This window comes from Enoplosus armatus, chromosome 7, assembly GCF_043641665.1.
Source record: "Enoplosus armatus isolate fEnoArm2 chromosome 7, fEnoArm2.hap1, whole genome shotgun sequence".
Classification (NCBI taxonomy): Eukaryota; Metazoa; Chordata; class Actinopteri; order Centrarchiformes; family Enoplosidae; genus Enoplosus; species Enoplosus armatus.
This window is the reverse complement of record NC_092186.1, coordinates 16073578-16091270: the sequence shown is the minus strand read 5'-3', so window position 1 is coordinate 16091270 and position 17693 is coordinate 16073578. Positions and strand designations below refer to the sequence as shown.

General features: G+C 38.7%; 1 protein-coding gene across 1 annotated transcript; it reads right to left on the bottom strand.

The window, feature by feature from the left end:
• Positions 1-266: 266 nt before the first annotated feature.
• Positions 267-14486, bottom strand: adgrl4 (adhesion G protein-coupled receptor L4). The gene is made up of 16 exons (XM_070909127.1): positions 14423-14486; positions 13856-14005; positions 10681-10830; positions 9766-9915; positions 9321-9391; positions 8064-8243; positions 7509-7692; positions 7226-7339; positions 6511-6710; positions 4661-4840; positions 3085-3288; positions 2462-2682; positions 1802-1868; positions 1565-1656; positions 1197-1365; positions 267-755 (listed from the first exon to the last, which is right to left on the bottom strand). The coding sequence occupies exons 1-16, from the start codon at positions 14466-14468 to the stop codon at positions 693-695; spliced, it is 2241 nt and encodes a 746-aa protein (XP_070765228.1). The 5' UTR covers positions 14469-14486; the 3' UTR covers positions 267-692.
• Between the last annotated feature and the right edge of the window lie 3207 nt (positions 14487-17693).

Below are 17693 nucleotides of genomic sequence, written 5' to 3'. Positions count from 1 at the left end.
AGTGTTGCCAGCTATGAGTTTGTGTGTCAAGTGTTCAGGCTGACAGTGGACAAAGTGTTCCTCTTCATGTCCAGTAGATGGGGCCATTGGCCTTCCTAATTATCATCATGTGCGAGTCAAACGGTCCTCAAAACAATTAATCTTTAATTTACCGTACACTTAGTTGTGTGATGTTCAGAAAGAGAGGATGAAGAATGCATTAAAGAAGAGTATTGATTCTGCACATAAAAGAAGTGAGCAGCAGAGATGTGTGTTAATTTGCCACATTCATTTTAATAATTTACAAATCAATTTCAAACACAAGAAAGGAACAAAGACAACAGACTGCGGAGGTTATGTGAAGTGATAACTGCAAGGGCATTAAATTAAACTGAAAATATACAACATATTTTGATTCTTGTATTACTCTTAGAAAAATATGTTTTGTGAAAATGTTGATGAGAGTTTGTATTGTACAGAAAGATCCTGAACATAAAACAGGCTCATGTATAGATGATGGCAGTCTTTTAAAAAGAGAAACATGACGTTTACAAAGTACGAGTGCTACGTGTTTTCATTTATTAGACATCTGTATAAACAATTCCTCCCACATCATTTTCCAAAAGTGAAAGCATGAGTCACAGGATACTGCAGAGCTGTAGTGTCGACTGTTATTGTACAAGTGCAGAGGATCAGGCTTCAGTCGCGTTCATTCATCTCAGGCATTCAAAACAACATGGCACGTTTTTGAAAAGCCTGTAGTACTCCTCCTGAATCTGGAACAACATACACAAGAAGGTAGAATTTAGATGAAAACATACCTTTATTATAATATAATATGATATTATAATCAGTGGTGGAGTGTTACTAAGAACATTTGCACAAGTACGATAAATATAACAGTCTGAAAGGGGCTATTTTGCATAATGAGTACTATTATTTTTGATACTAATACTTTTGTTCTTTTATTTACTTGTTTCTTTCAATTTGCTATTTCTACCATAAGTAGAATATCTCAATGCTTCTTCTATCACCTAATAATATAATATAATATAATATAATATAACATGATGTAATATAACGTAATACAATATAATATTCAAGTACAATCTCCATTTTCTAAATACATAAAAAATAATAGATTTCCTATCTATCAATATACTATCATGATGCCTGTTAGCAAAGCATTTAACTCCCATTGTCTTGATCATTGTCACCTTTCTGGAGAGGACACAGAGGAAGATGAAGATGAACATCCCCTGGAAGGCGTTGGTGATGGTGAACAGATAGGCAGTGAGGGTGGTCTCATTGAGGATGTGCAGCACTCCGAAGGTCCAGGTGGCTCCCAGCACGAACAGCAGAGCCAAGGCACCACGGGCACAGGACCTGAGGGCGATAACGCTGGCTTTGACAGAGCGTGGGTGAGCGCAACAAACCTCTTCTTTTTTAAGTCAACAAAGAACTAATTGTAATGTGATAGTGCAAGGACGCCACACGACACCATAATAATCTGCCAGATGAGGAAGTTGCAGCTTGATTTTCTATATTCTTTTGACCTTCTCAACAAGAGCACAGATAATCCTACCTGATGTTTTCATAGTGGCTGATTTCAGGCTTTTTCACAGCAGTATGCCGGTACACTTTGTAGATGATTACTCCAAAAGCCAAGAGATTAACCTTTAGTGGAGACCGACCAAAAACAAACACGACAAACAAACACGATCAAATGAATATTTATTACTTTGAAACAATCCTTATTTGGTGATTTCGATTAATACTTGAACATGTGTTTTTAGGATGTTACAAAGACGTCTGATCTTACCAGAATGATCAAACACGCCGGCCCAATGAAACTCCATATGAAGTGGTTTTCTGTGCTCAGCCAGCATCTGTAACACAAATATAGAAAGTGATTTTATAAACACTTTTATTGACTGTGTGTTTTTAGGATCTCTTTGTTGCAATAATCCCTCCTCCTGCAGAAGCAATGGCTTACATCATTTTACCTCCGTCTGATCTCGCCTAATCTTAATTATGACAATATTGTATGGGCTAGTACATACCCTTCTTATCTTTCAAGTACAAATAAAACGATTGCTTAGAAAAGCTACCTCTGCTCACAGTAATGAACAATCAGCACTTCTTTTGCACAACCTCAATCTTTTCATTATATTTTGCATGAATAAACAACAGACTTTATAGACAACTGATTTATAGATTTCTATTCAAACTCTCCATGGTACCCTAAAACCTTCCAGAATTACTTTTACACTAATTCAGTTATTGCTTTACTCTCCACAAGCATCTTCTTCTACTTCCTTTATGTCCCTGCAGGCCAAATTTAATCTCTGTCCCCTTGTATTTATAATTAATGTAATTTGTTTATCTTTCTTCCCTGAAAAATGCTGAATGAGTTTAAAAAGAGGTCTTTGTAAAAGGCCTTTGTCTTCCCATCTCTCTGTAAAAAATATTTTCCACTTACACTTTATCAGTGCCGTAATACTTGTAGCCGAGGGTTGCTGAGATGGCCACCACCACTGCCGGGCTCCCATAGCCGAAGATGTAAAAGTTACGGTGCAGGAAGCCTTTGTTGTAGATGACGCCAACGACTATTAAGTACAGATGGATGCCCTCGATGCACATCCAGGCAAAGGCCGCGAGGAAGAAATAGTGCAGGAGCCCTGCAATAACGGAGCAGAAAAGCTGCCAAGAAACAGACAAAAGAAGAGAGAGCGAGAGAGAGAGAGAGAGAGAGAGAGACAGACAGAGAAAGAGAGAGAGGGAGAGAGAGAGAGAGAGATTTTATGATGCGAAATTACAGTTATTTTGTAAGAACTGTCATTTGCACATATTTGTTTGTTTGTTTAGCCTAATTTAGGAGATGTATTACTATTCTTCTAGCATTTCCATGTCAAAGACGCTTTTAAATATACAGAAATAATTCTGAGCGTTAAAGAGTAAGTGACATAAAAACACAACTCAAATGAGAATGAGGTTTTAAATCAGTGAACAGACAGAATAGTGAGTCAGGCGTACACACACACACACACACACACACACACACACACACACACACACAGGAGACTTCCTGCATCCAGAGCTCACCTTGTGTGTGTTCATGTTGATGCCCACCAGGAAGATGAACTCGGCCATGAAGAGGCTGCAGCACAGGTTCTTGTGGATGGTGGTTCTGGTGCTCTGGATCTCACTGAAGAACCAGAAGGTGAAGATGCACATGGACAGACAGATGAGGGAGATGATCATCCCCAGCTGGGTGATCCGGGTCAGGACGGTATAGTGGGCCACCAGCTGAGAAGCAAATGGAAAGGGAGGTGTTCCATTCACAGTTTCACGGTATACTGAAGTTGTAATTCGTGTTTTCTGCTCGGAATCATTTGATATAACATGGGTCCAGGCTGGGGTTACACCACTATGTTGGGTTGCAGGCATACTGGGCCAGTTCTGGTCCTGCTGTATCATATATCAGCCAGGTGTTGTTACATATAAAAGGTCATAAAAAAATATAAAAATAAAAGTTTTGGATGATTCATTCATTTCTTTATTCATAAATACACTCTGTGATTTAGTGAAAGCAGTGCCCCTAAATCTCAAGATTTCCCTCAACAAGTGAACTGGGAGAAAATCTAGGATTTGGGGGGCACCGTTGAGTGCTATAAAACAATGAGGAGTGTATCTTTAAAAGTTGAGGGTAGCTATCTCCCAGAGTTTCTTTGCCAGTCAATCCCTGTAGTGAGTCGCCTTGCCTTTAGGAGCTGCTAACCCTGACAGAGTTTCATTGTTTTTGGTTTCAGTGTAGACTTTGTGCTGTCTCACAACTTATCAAGAATATCCTTTGTGGAAGTCTTGGTATTGAAAAAAGAAGAAAGAAGTTAATATCATACATCAAAATCTAGCACAATGTGGTCAATCAGCTTCTTCAACATAAAAAATACTGGTATTGGCCTGTATTGGTGGAAAACAAGTGCACACAGAGGTACATCTACATAGCGTTTAATCTAAATATTGGAGAAACTTACAACATTATATTATAGGTAATACTCAAATTTTATAACAACAAAGATTTAGAATTTTATGAATTGAGGAAATTGTCCTATTTCTTTAGATGAATAAACCATCTAGAAACCCATTGGACTGTCTGAAAATGCATTGGCACAACGCTTTGGGCTCACGAGAAGTTGACATGAGCCCAAAGGGTTTTCACTGGACAGCAACAATATATGATCTAGGCACAAAAAACAACATATATCTTTTATTAAGAAGGTGAAATATACAGTATTTTGTGAACTACTTACTGTAAGCATTAAGCCATAGAAACATCAGAATATTTACTGGGTTTCATCACTTAGGTTGGGTTTATTAAAAATGTTACAATTAGCCATAGATCTAAGGCTCAATAATCTGTATCTCTTGAATAGAATTTAAATTAATAAATACGTTTATTAAGATGAAAATTAGAACAATTGAGGCGTCACTAAAAATATTACTTGCATAATCCAGATACAACTCTCAACTCTTGCCCTCACTTAAAATAAATTCGCTGACCATGATCGACCCTTTTTAACATGAAATAATAAATAATTTAAAGCCCCAGTTGGAAAATGCAAAAAAGGGAAACACCTTTGCACTGTTACAGTTGTATCTTGAATGTATGATCACTCACGTTGGCTCGCCCAGAGGACATGAGGATGGCAAAGTGTGTGAGGTGATCGCAGGAGCAGGTGGTCGCATTGCTGTTGACGCGAACGGTCTTGCAGCCGCGAGTGGCCCAGTGGCCCTGCAGGCTGTCCAGCTCGTACTCCCAGAAGGCGCACTTGGTCACATCAGCTTTAGTGTCTATGGGCTTTAGGGAGTAGAGAGGAACAAAGACGCTGTTAACTGTGGATGGAGCTGTTTTTATTAGTTTTTTGCAGTGCACTGTTTTGTGATACCACACCACCAGGGGGTTAAAAACATACTGTTTCATCAAAATAGCACTTAAAATGAATTACTGTATACTATAGAGTGCATCAGAAATCATAAATAGTTAATCAAAAATAGTCTGATTAAAATCTATAAACACACTGTTTTGCATTGACGTTTCTTATTATTCTTATTGTCTCACAACTTTATGACTAGAAATAAGATGCCAAATAATTATCATGCATGAGTTTGGGTCAAAATGAAAGGTGCAGGGTGCAGCCATGTGTGCTGCACACAAAGCCCCAAGGGGGTGGCAGCTCACTGTAGGTATTTTTGTGGCAAAGGAATCTCATTGGGATGTACAAATGTATAGCAGTCCGGATATGCTGAAAAGGGCACATTTGTTATCAATAAAATTCACAAACAAATTGAACATATTGAAAGCAAAGGTCAACATGTTTTCCATAAATTATTATGTGCAGTTTTACTTGAATTATAATTATCCACACATCGATAAAAAAAGGTACATTGTCATAAATAAATTTAATAATAATAACAATGTGGTGTAGTGTGTTTCAGGTTGCCTTTACTTTTATTCTCTAAATCTTTACTGTTTACATTCACATAGATTTATATGAAGCCCAGTTGGTGTAATGTTAATGATATGTTTTGTGTACAAATTAGTAATTTGTACCTTTGAATCATTTCAGCTTATTTCAAATTAATGTGTGCAGAGTGTTACAGAAATACTGGACAGTGCATCATGGGAAAATACCACTTGGCCAGCAGAAAGTGTCTGCACGGAACTGGAGCCCAAATTATTGATTGTTGCAATTTACAGAGGATTTTCACTGCTCGACATGAATCAACACCTCCTTTGTTAGGCTTACGCCTCAAGGGTCCAACAAAAATAATGATTTCACTTTCTCATACATTTTAATTATCTTAAAAGAAAATACCAGTACATTAACTTTTAGGGTTATTTCCCTCATTACTCGCTTGCCTCCATCATCTATTCACCTTTCCTCTTCCACTTCCCCTGAACTGAGAGGTCATTGCAGAAATACATGGAGCCAAATTTTAAAATTTCACAAAACTTTACACAAAGCACCAAATACTCCTCCCATGTGAGTCTGTTTAAATTAGACTTTAATGGAAACTCAGTTATCAAGTTACTGCCAGAGTCAGTCTGGGAATAAGGAAGCTATTCCTCACAGCAAATGAGAACGCAACGATGGCTCCAGTCTGACAAGGATATACAGTATATATGATGGGATATTGATGTTTCAAACTGAACAAGATCCTATTGGAAGCTAATGTTGATCAATTTATCATATATGACACAGAAAAGGAAGTAATGAGTTTAAGGTAGCAGGGAAGTGAAGAAAACCTTAACCTAGATTGAAAAAGTGGTACTTTAGTCTCATGATCAGTTTTAAAATGCCGAGGAATTGAAAATGAAGACTAACAAAGATCCACCAGCTGTAATCGGGTCATGATTTTCAAGAACATCCTAAAAAAAAAAGCAGCATACATTTTGAAGGTATACATTAGAAGTGCAGAAGTGAAAAAAACAATGTAGCCAGCCTCAGCACTCTGTGTAGTCTTTACCTCGTTGTGTCTCAGAGTGAAGGTGACATGGTCAAGTTGGTAAACGTCAGCAGGTTTGATGGCTGCTGCTATGACTTGGGAGTTGACAGTGATTTCCCCTGTTCCTGCATACCGCGAGTAGTCGGTGACACCTGGGTCGCTGCTCGGCTTCAGGATGTCACCGATGCTGTCATATCGCACAAACACCACTGACACACTTCCTGATGGACAAAAAAAGTTGAACAGAGACAGGTAGGGAATCAAACTTGTTGTATTTCTAATCAAACTTTGAATTGTCAATGAACACTGTGTCTTAGATCAAGGCAGGTCGAAAAGGGAGGTCATAAAAATGCTTTTTTGTACCCAAATATGTTTGACCCAAATTGCTGCTGCTGGTGTAACTGTTGCCATAAGGACAAGACAGACTGGCAGATTTTGTCCCAAAATCTGATTTTATTGGAGCTGATTTTAATATATGCCTCTGAAGGCATCAGCAAGAAATCTTGAAATAATTATAAAGACAGCATTGTATTTTTATATTTAGAATTAGAGAAAAAGAAAATGTGAATACCTACTGTTTTTGGTGTACTGTACAGCATACGTATACAGTATGTGGCATATGGCAACGCATAGCAAAACAGCACTCCCTGTGCACCCAGGCACACAGATGGTAACAACTTTGAAAAGGCATTTTTCATTTTACCGTGCTTTAAACATTTAAACTAGGCTGCTTTACCATTTCTGTCCTCCTCAGGTCTCAGTTTTGGAGTCAGATTTATGTGATCTCCTGCCATGGAAGCAGACAGTTTGGCTTTTGTGTGACGAGCATCAAAGGTGAAGAGTTTCAATTCTGTAGTTGAGGGGGGAAAAAAATAGTAATGGATATCAAGATATTAAAAGTATGAAAATTACAATTATCCAAAACCTCACTTTTCTGCTCACAGGTGGGAATAAATGGCAGGACAATTTATTATAATTTGAGTGTCTGTAAGAGCACTCTGCGTTAATAATTATCTCACCCATTTCTGTGGCTTTGATTTCGAGCTCAGTTGGAGTTTCGTAGTTGTTGGCCAGAGTCAGAGCACTTTCTTCAACAGTGTGCAGCAGCTTGGTGATGGTATGTTCACGACGCTCCTCTTTCATTCTGCTCCAAGCCGCCAGTTCATCCTTCTCCACCAAGTTGTTTACTGCTTTCACTAATTTCTGTTGAAAAGAAGATTTTTCAGTGTGACGTGTATAGCATCCCTATACTGCAATATGTTTTTAATTATGGCTAGAACATTATGCTAATGTATGTTTGTCTCTTTTGATAATTATAGATAAAGTAATAGATAATTACTGGATATGATTTTATTATTTTTGTTATCACAGATATTTCTCTGCTAGTGAGTCGTAGGATAGGTCATATTCCTTTTAAAAAGCAAAAGTACTAAAGTCTCAGAACACAGAAACAGGAAAAGAAGGAGCTGGATTGAATGTGCCATTTTCTTCCTAAACCAGTTCAAAGCATAACTTGCAGTTCAGGCAGAACTCCGAACATTGAAAGAGAAACAAGAATGGTAAACAAAGATTACTGTAAGAGTTGAGTTGATGACGGATGGTTTGACAGTGTAATCCTTTTCTCTGGCAGCCAGTGTTAATGCGGATCGACTCAAGGCCTCAACATATGCGATCACTTCCACTGAGGTGAGCTCGCCGGACGTCTGCTTGGCAATTTCTTTCAGTAGACTCTGGGGCTCTGTGAGGTTGCTCATCTAGGACGGGGGAAGAAAAAGCACTTGTGTTTGTATTGCAAGCATTTCAAAGAGTAAGTATTTAATGATATCACATTCCTCCAACATTCTCATATTACATCCAGTCCTTCATGGTTTCTTAACAAATATTCATATACTGTAGATTTCCCACAAGGAGGAGCTGTTTGGTCATTCTCAGAACAGACGTTACCAAATACAACGTATGAAAGAAAGGTTATAGGAGCAGTTTAGACATGTCAATACCTCTTACAAATAATGAAAGTAATAGCTAATTAAATGTTAACACATGTGCCACCTGCAGGGAATAAGCAATGCACTTTTTCTCCTTTTACAGCTGCTGTTTTGTTGGAGTGTGTTGTTGTCAAACAAAGCAGAAATGGAACATCATTTTCACACTCTGGACTTAACTGGAAAATGCTCTGACATGACAGACATGCATTGCATTTTTTTTGTTTATCAATTTAATATTTGTTTCCCTTTCTAAACATCTATGAGCGGAGCTTAACACTCAGGTTAAAGCTAGTGAACCGATGTTAATCATCTGTATAAATGGTTACCAAACCAGAGTTACATATTTTAATCTCCTTCCTTCTCCACTAACCAGGAGGACGGTCCTGGAGAATAGAGGATTCATGATGACACTCGTCCCAAAAAAAACTGAAACCGCCTGAAAAGTCCTGAAATACACACCGACACACACATTCACAGCTATTTTAAAAAAAAGAAAGAACTGTAACACCCCTTGCCTGCAGGTGTCCTTGAGCCAAAGTTGCAAAAACTATTACTTTCTTTGCCTGTAGATGGTGCACACTGACATGTCAGTCCTAAGCCACTGCTGCTGTTACTTTTCTTACCTGTAGGTGGTGCAACCAAGGTCCAGACCTGCAGGTTTGACACTGCTGGTACTGCAGGATAATAGTATTGTGTGTCCTTATGTGTGTATATATCTATATATATATATATATATAGATATATATATATATAGCTCATGTTTACATTACTCCTCTCCAACAGAGGGCAGTGTCACCACATCTATGTTTACCTTGTTAGGTTGAAATCCTGAGGAGGGGTACTTACATAGTCAAGTGTTTTGTTGACAGTCTGTGTGATGCACCCGATGTTGTCATGGCAGTATTTTTGGGGATGCTCTGGAAAACAACAATTACCAAAAGTATCTCTTTGATTGCTTAATTTATTTCCATAATTTCACCATAGCAAAGTCTGAATTGCATAAAACCTGCACAGGCATATCATCACATGGCTCCCTTTGTTATCAACATTGCTTAAAATATCACAAAATGTACAATTGCACCCTTTATTTGATGTATTGCATAATAGATTCTTCTTGTTTAAAACGGCTAGCTCTGCGTTTTTGTGTGGATGTGTGAGAGAGAAAGTTAAACAAAAAAAAGAGATGAAGAAAGATGTATGTCCCTGGATGTAAGTACCAGTGTGTGTGTGTGTGTGTGTGTGTGTGTGTGTGTGTGTGTGTGCGTGCGCACTCTTCCATCATCATACCGACCTTTACATCTTACACCTCTCTCTGGATGAAAGTGCTTAGTGTCTGAAGTTGGGACGTAATCACGCTGACAGGTGCAATAGAAGGATCCATTCGTATTATGGCAGTGTGAGTTCGGTCCACAGACCTGTCCTGACTTGCATTCATCAATATCTGAAAGATGCAAATGAAGAGTTCGGGTCCAATTAAAGATAAACACAATCTGATTGAAGTGACACTCTCAACATAACTGACGGCAAAATAAGCCAACCAATAAATGTAGACGTTAACAGACATGTCTCTAAAGTGTTCCTACCTCAAAGTTAGTGAAAGTGATACGCAAAGTGAAGTTAGTGATTTATCCTCGTACAAATACAGAATGTGGCATACAGCAAGCAGTCCCACTCATTACATTTAATACTCTGTATAATTGATTTTGGAAGAGAAACTTCAATTTTTGCACGCATGTTACACATCTGAATATTCATAAATCAGCTTCTAAAATCAGCAACATGCTTCTGCACTGTATTAAATGGTGTGTACCTCCCAGCTGGAAATACTTTACGCAACAGCATGGGTTAAAGGTGCTGCTCTTCTATTGCAAATGGAGCAAAAGATCTCAGGTGGTTACTCATAATAGCAGATGGGAAGTGAGGGAAAAACCGAGGGAAAAAAAACTCACCTTCAACATGTCTATCCTTCTCGGTAGAGTGAAAGAGAAAACAGCTCACACACACACACACACACACACACAATCTGGACGCCCCTCACAGCTGTGTGGTAACTGCTTTCACACTCTCTCATATACATGATATCTTGCCCAGTTGCATGTGAGCTCCTCTGTCAGTACAGTTTATAATGTGTTACTGATTATTACAGTGTGAGACCAGAACACATTTCTTGTACATAATAACACTGAGTGAGTGAATCGGACATTACCGATGCATTCAGTGCCATCGTTGGGCTGGAACTTGGCCAGTCCTGTCGATGTGTATCCAGAGACACATGTACAGTGGTAGCTGCCCGCTGTGTTGGTGCAGTTCCCCCTGTCCCCGCAGATATTAGTCACATTCTGGCACTCGTTGTCATCTGTGGTGAAAAGACGAGGATAGAAAGTAAACTTGGTTACAACAAAAAAACAAAAAAAACTCAAAGGCTTAAAACCTTTTGGCCTCTTTGAAAAAAAACCTAATTGGATGAGCAAATCTTTGCAGATTTAACATCTTTGCTTTCATGTGGCTGTGATTTGCCCAGGCAGTGGATGATATCAACTGACCAGCAGACTAATGACCAGAAACAACAGGAGAGCAGTTCAAGACTACTTAGACGTACACCTCGTTTTTGTCACAAATAAAAACCGATTGTATTTAGATTTACAAAAACGAACTAAAGAAAGTTAAAACTCATCATCTAATCCTTTATTTGGACAATGATATTTTTTATCCATTAAACTGTTAAATCATCAATTTATGATGTTTAATGCATTAAATACAGTATGTTCTTCCATTAACTGTTCTGTAATAGTTTCCTTTTTACTTTTGTTCAGTCTACCACGTCTCGGTCCTCCTTCTGCTTCATTACCTACATTTTTCAATGCACTCTGGTGAAATGCCTGAACATGCAGCAAGCAGCTGCTCTGTATGTCTCTGTCGGAGATACTTGGACCTAATTGTAGTTAAGTAATGACAAAGCACACGTGCAAGTTTATCAGAAGTGTATCTCTCCTTACTCAAAAAGATGAAAGTTTTGGGGCTGATTTGCATTTTGGCATACAGTTGGTGAAAAAAAATGAAATCTCTGCTCTGCCTCTTCAACAATGCATTCCTTCTTCTTTGACTGCAGAACATTATGCAAAATGGCTGGACTATCAGAAAGCCCTTGCTTTTTGACAGCAAAAACTGGTGTTAATCCTTTATGTTTAACTTAAAATAGAGCAGTGAGTTATCTCTGCTTGAGTAAAAGGAGAACACCACAAAACGCCAAAATTGCCATGACATGCTCAGGATATGGTGGCAGCATTTCTTCACATGACCATCTGTTTTCCAAAAAATAGAAACCAGAGCCATGATTTGGTGGGATTATTTCTAGAGTAACATTTCTTATATTAATCCACATATTAATGTTGAGAAAACTAACCCGATGCAATCACCATAGTAGCATATTTCCAGATTCAATCTCTATCAAACAGGCATTTGGGGCATTTTGGCTTTGAGTGCATGTTCACACAGATACTGATATGAACTGTCCTCCACAATTAGACTACTATTTACGAATCCCTAAATTTGATCCTGATCCTGGTCCAGTTGTGGTCTTGTCTCAGGCTCCACTAAGTTAGTCTAGTCTTGATTAAAGCCTTGGCTGGCTCTAACTTATATGCATTTTTTATTGATCACATTTGTGGTTGCTGAGCAGTTGTTTGCCTGTGTTTGATTTTGAGGAACTCAAATGACTTAAAATATTTTTCACTTTGTTGCCCAGGTTTAGAAAGCACCAGATATATAGCAGTTTGCTGCGGATGTGGCTGTGACCAACACATTACAGAAAGTGCTGTTCCAGCTTTATTTTCGAAACATACCTTCCGTCCCCCAGTTTATTGGAAATGACCTGGTAAGCCTTTCCATTGTTGTTTTCACTTGTCTAGGTATGATGGACGCTGTGCTCTTCCTCTCTTTTGTACCTTTTGCACAAAAGCTGTCCGATAAGGGAAATCCTCTGCTCTGATGAGGGAGGTGACTATATCCAAAGGGGAAATACCTCCATAACACAAGGGACCCTTGAACCGCCATTTTTGCACAAACATTTCACCCACATATTTTATGATTCACTTTGATGTCTTGGTTTTTATCTTCAAGTAGATTTTGTATTTCTGGGCTTTTGTCACTTTGTCACTTTTTTTTTGCATTTATTCCCCCACGTCTTCACACGCGAACATGAACTAATTCATGGCACTTAATTTCATGATTTTTTGTATTAAATTAACTCACACACCAAATGAACGTAATTATTTTAAAATTTACTACATAGGGACTCCATTAACCATGAACTTCACTGTGCCTTTTTTTTTTTTTTTTTTTTTTTAATCTTGTGTTTGTACTCCTCATAGTTTGATTTACTTTTGGCCCTTGAAATATGTAAGCTGCGCAGTGATTGTGATCAGGTTTGGTCAGGAAACAAAAAGAGTTCCAGGAATTCTAAACAGCCCAGAAACATAACAGGAGTAACAATGCTGACTGAGAGGCAACGCTGGCCATGAAAAATGTTATCAATAAAGCTGTACCGTGGAGATATTTTCTCACACTGCAGTGTTTTCTCTCTAATTAACTTTCAATGAGGTGAGCTGCCAACTACTTGGTATAGGCAATACAAAAATTGCAAGTTCCAAACCACCACAGCTGGTCGAACAAATACAAACTGCGTCTCAAAGAGTATTTGGTGGACACATAACAACACATAAGGTTGTTCAAATTACTCACACAGATCTTACTTAAACTCACCCACATGGTGCCTTCATGTTTTAAAATGGCCAAATTAATAATTAAGCTAAAAGCAAAATTAGATTGAAAGAAAATTAAATTTCTTTGCATGTAAATGTCACCAAGGTAGTTAATTCATTTCTAGGTCTGGGGACTAAGAAATGTACCATTTTTTAACATAATCTGATACATGTGTGACTTTTGCATGGCTAACCATCTCAAACAGATGAAGAAGAGCAATGCTGTGCTTGCTGATTTGTGTTAATCAAATCACAACAAATAGTGTTTTATTTGCGTTTATGTGTATATCTTTTTTAATTTTGTTAAAAATTGAATGGGTTGTTGTCATGAACAAGCATCTTAAGAGGTTTTAATACGTCTAGTGCCTGAGATATTTTTAACTGCTCACATACTAATTATTTTGCAGTGCACAGTGAATGCTCTACAAACATTACATTAACCCACATATGTACAAAGATCGGCCTAATGCTTCTGTCTGCTTATGACGAGCAGTCACAAACAACAAAGGCTTCCTAAAATAGTCAAGGCTTCCATGACAGCTCCACACAGGGCTGGTTTTACTCTTGCATCCTTGTAAATACTCAGTAACATATTGAGTGGCTTTGTGTGTTCATATTCACCATTGCAAAATGTTGTTCCATCTCCAGTATATCCATGTTTGCAGAAGCAGGCATTGTTTGATCCATTCAGGGCCTTGCATGTTGCAAGTTGGTGACAAGAACCACAAATGTCAGAGAGGCTGCATGGGTCCATCACACTGGAGAGCCATGCTGTGAAGACACAAGCACCAGAGACAAGAGTGTGTAAGTTTAACTTGTACCATGAAAATAATAATCCAAACCATGTCGTGATGCCACTGCTGCTTTTTTTTAGCATGTATGGTTCCAGTACAAATTGTATCTTTATCACTGGCTGCGCTCATGTAACCACACAGGATCCACTGAACGAATCCATTCAAATATAGTACAGACAAGTTTACAATACAGCACAAAAAATCTGTCGTAAGTGAAAAAAAATCTAGCATAATCTTAAAATGATTTACAAATCGTATGTCAATATCAACTGCGGCCCCATCACGTAGCCCAAACCTATTATAGTTAATATGGAGACCCCATGAATACAGATACATCTTCTACTGTCTACCTGTAAGACACCTGCCATGCTAGAGGATAGAAAAGCTTACGTACCTGTCAAAAGTACAAGTTTCATTGGCGACTTGAGCAAAGACTCCATACTTGCGCTGCGTCTGGATTTTACTTTTAGCACAGACTGTGGTGGGCTGGCTGGTGACGTAGCCCATTTCCTTGCATCAGTTTTCCTGTTTCCCTAAACCTGGCCCTTCCTGTCTTGATCTTTAATCTGCTTTCAAAAACATGCAGCCTTCACCCTCCCCTCACCAACCACTCCAACACAAAGCACCCTGTTCACTAATTTCATTTGGGTCCACTATACACTTAATATAAAAAGACGTTTTTAGCAGCATTCAGTCACTTTTTCTTGTTGCATTGTTGACACTGTGACTTATGTTGCCATTTTGGAAGCCTCCATGCCATTGTTCTCACTTGAACACATACAGTAGGCTATGTAAACACAGGCCAAAACAACACCGACTAACTTCACGGAAGGACGACCCCCTCCCTTCCGCAAAGGACTGGACACAAATTCACACACACACACACACACACACACACACACACACACACACACACACATGTTCCAGTGGTCAGTGGTCTTCAGACAGGCCTGATTACCTGTAACTCCTCCAGGCTTTTGCTGCTGAGACAAGTAGTAGTGTTTGATGTAAGCAGGTGTATGTATGTTTTCTTATATTATTATTATTAACAACTAAATTCTCGCCTCATTTGGTCATATACAGTACCTATGAGTCACACTTTGTTCAAATGAAAAGAAAGTGAAAGAAAAAAGGTCTTACTGAGTGTGTCTTTGAAGATAAGCGATAAAATAATACATTTTATTTTTGTTTCTCTGACACCTGTCATAGACTAATGACCCCATTCTCAGTGTGGGAAATGAGCAGGGCTGGGTGCCATTTAGTTTCTGTTGGTGGGTTACTGACCCACACAAAACAAAGTTGTGAGAAGCAGCTTTACCTAATGGCGCATGTCAGTTTTAAGAGGCCTCAAAGCCATCCATTTCAAGTGCAGATATTTATAATTTTGCTAATCCACCCTGTCCAGGAATATCAATACTCAGAATTGTTGTTTTAAGGTAGAATTTAACTGGCAGTGGCAGTTAGGAAACAGGTGAATTCAAATGTGGAACAGCGACAATAGTCAAAAAAGAGAAGTAGCCATTCAGGTGTAACTGAAGTCTTTTCAAGCCGTCTTCTACTTTTGGGCACACAAACACATTCATTGATGAATGATGAATAGTTTCACTTGGAAGATAAGTTCTTTGTTGACTGTATTGCAATCTTTGGAGGCGGTTTGAATTGCTTAGGCAAGGCGTTTAGTTTATTGCTGAGAAAGGCAGCTGCTTTGAATGACACCATTAGAATTGCACTGCATTACTGTCCTGGGAAAGTGCTGGGTGAAAACCGCATCTGAATGTCTCGCTCTGACACTTTCCTAATAGTAAGGAAGGAAGTGATGTTGTCTAGAACAAACCTGCACTGATTGCACCCTTCCTCCTCCGCTTTTTGGTCTCAGGAAATCTCTCATTTATTGAGAAATTCGTAAAGCCCTCACAGGAGCTTGCTTGCTCCACAATGACATTGTAAAAAAAAGACACCTAAAAGAGAAAAGATCTCTGCAACTGTGTGGAGGCAGTCTTGTGTAAATGTTTCCTCTTTTCCTTTCCTCTCTCATGGATATGGAAATTTTGACTCTGCAGTAGCAGAATTTTGCGTGGGTTTCTCTGTGTGTGTGTGTGTGTGTGAGCAAACCAAGAGTGGTGTTTATGCTATTCAGGCGATATTGAGATTTGCAATACAGAGTACACTGGAGAATCTATTTTGACACTTCTCACACATATCTGCTCTGATGTTGGCCTTATGTTCAGCCATGATGGGAGGACTGAGCGGAGGGGCACAGATGGCAGCAACTGTCTCATAAACTTGGAGCTCTTGAATATTTCAGTACACAAGGTTGAAGAGACAAAGCACGCTCTCTGCTCGGGTTCAGACATGCCAGCTGCTGTGCGAGTGGAGAACCCTACAACATTTACATTACACGTAAGGCAAGTATAGGTGGCACTGCTTGGACAAAACAGTCTGCAGTTCATTCAGAGGAAATATCCATCCTAAAAACTGAAAAACCCCCCACCTGTCAGGCATTACAAGAGTTAAAGGCAGTAACTTCAATTTTGGTTGAAAATGAGATTTTGTCATTTTTGTTTGTCAGCATTTGGTCTGGGGAAGATAAGAGGATCAAGAATATCCTCTTATGAAGTCAACAAATCACCACAATTTCAGAAGTCTTTTACAAGCTATTTGGCTGACCAGTAAAAAAGAAACCTGAAAAGCAATTTTTTGTCAGCTTAGGTGTTTTAAACTGTACTTCTGGCGACCAAAACCTCTCTCTTAAATACATATTGAAGATGATTCTATGTAACAAGACAATACTCATAAGCCTACTGTATTATAAATCATATAAGTGGCACACAGCTAACAACATAGTTGACAAAACTGTGTGAAAAGTAATATTAGATGTGTTTAACAAAGCGTTGTACTCTGATCTCCTACAGAAATTACCATATAACTCCTTTTTTTTTTTTTAATTTTGAAATCTACTCTGAACCCTGTTGACACTGAAAGAAGATCCTGGCAGGGTTTTTACTGGTAGGAAATGAAAGACACATTTGTTTTTATGGTAACATTACAAAAATAAATGATTAAAAAAGTCCATGTCAACCTTATTTTGTCTCATATTAGTCATAAAATGTAGTTCTACCAAAAGCAACTATTTCAGCCAGTCACTGATTATCAACAAAATGACTCCAGTTGTTGTGCAAAATCAAATTGTGACAAAAGTGAGATGAAAACTCTTGAGGGCCATTTTTGGGCATTGAGTAATTTTACTTTTAATACTTGAAGTGCAATTAACTTATTTACTTTCACTTAAGTACCATTTTCAATGCAGAGCCACACCATAGTCCCGAGCAGGAATCGAACCTACGCCGCTGCGATATGGAGTCAGCCTAGATTGCAAGCCTCCGCCAGGTGAACTATCGGGACGCCCATACGCACTTGACGTGACACTAGATTTACGACGAATAGCACGCCCATGACAGTGGCAATGGTCTTTAAGATAAGGGAGAGCACACAATGGAAGAAGCTACTTATTACGAGTGTTGTACCAGCCACTTTTATTTAACCCTCCGCTCCTCGTTGGAGTAGAAACTGCTCCACATAACAGGAATGTTTGCAGACAGTTAGGAGACAGGAGTCGATGGTAAGATTTGGAAGAAAACCTTATGAATTTATCATCTCATTAGCGA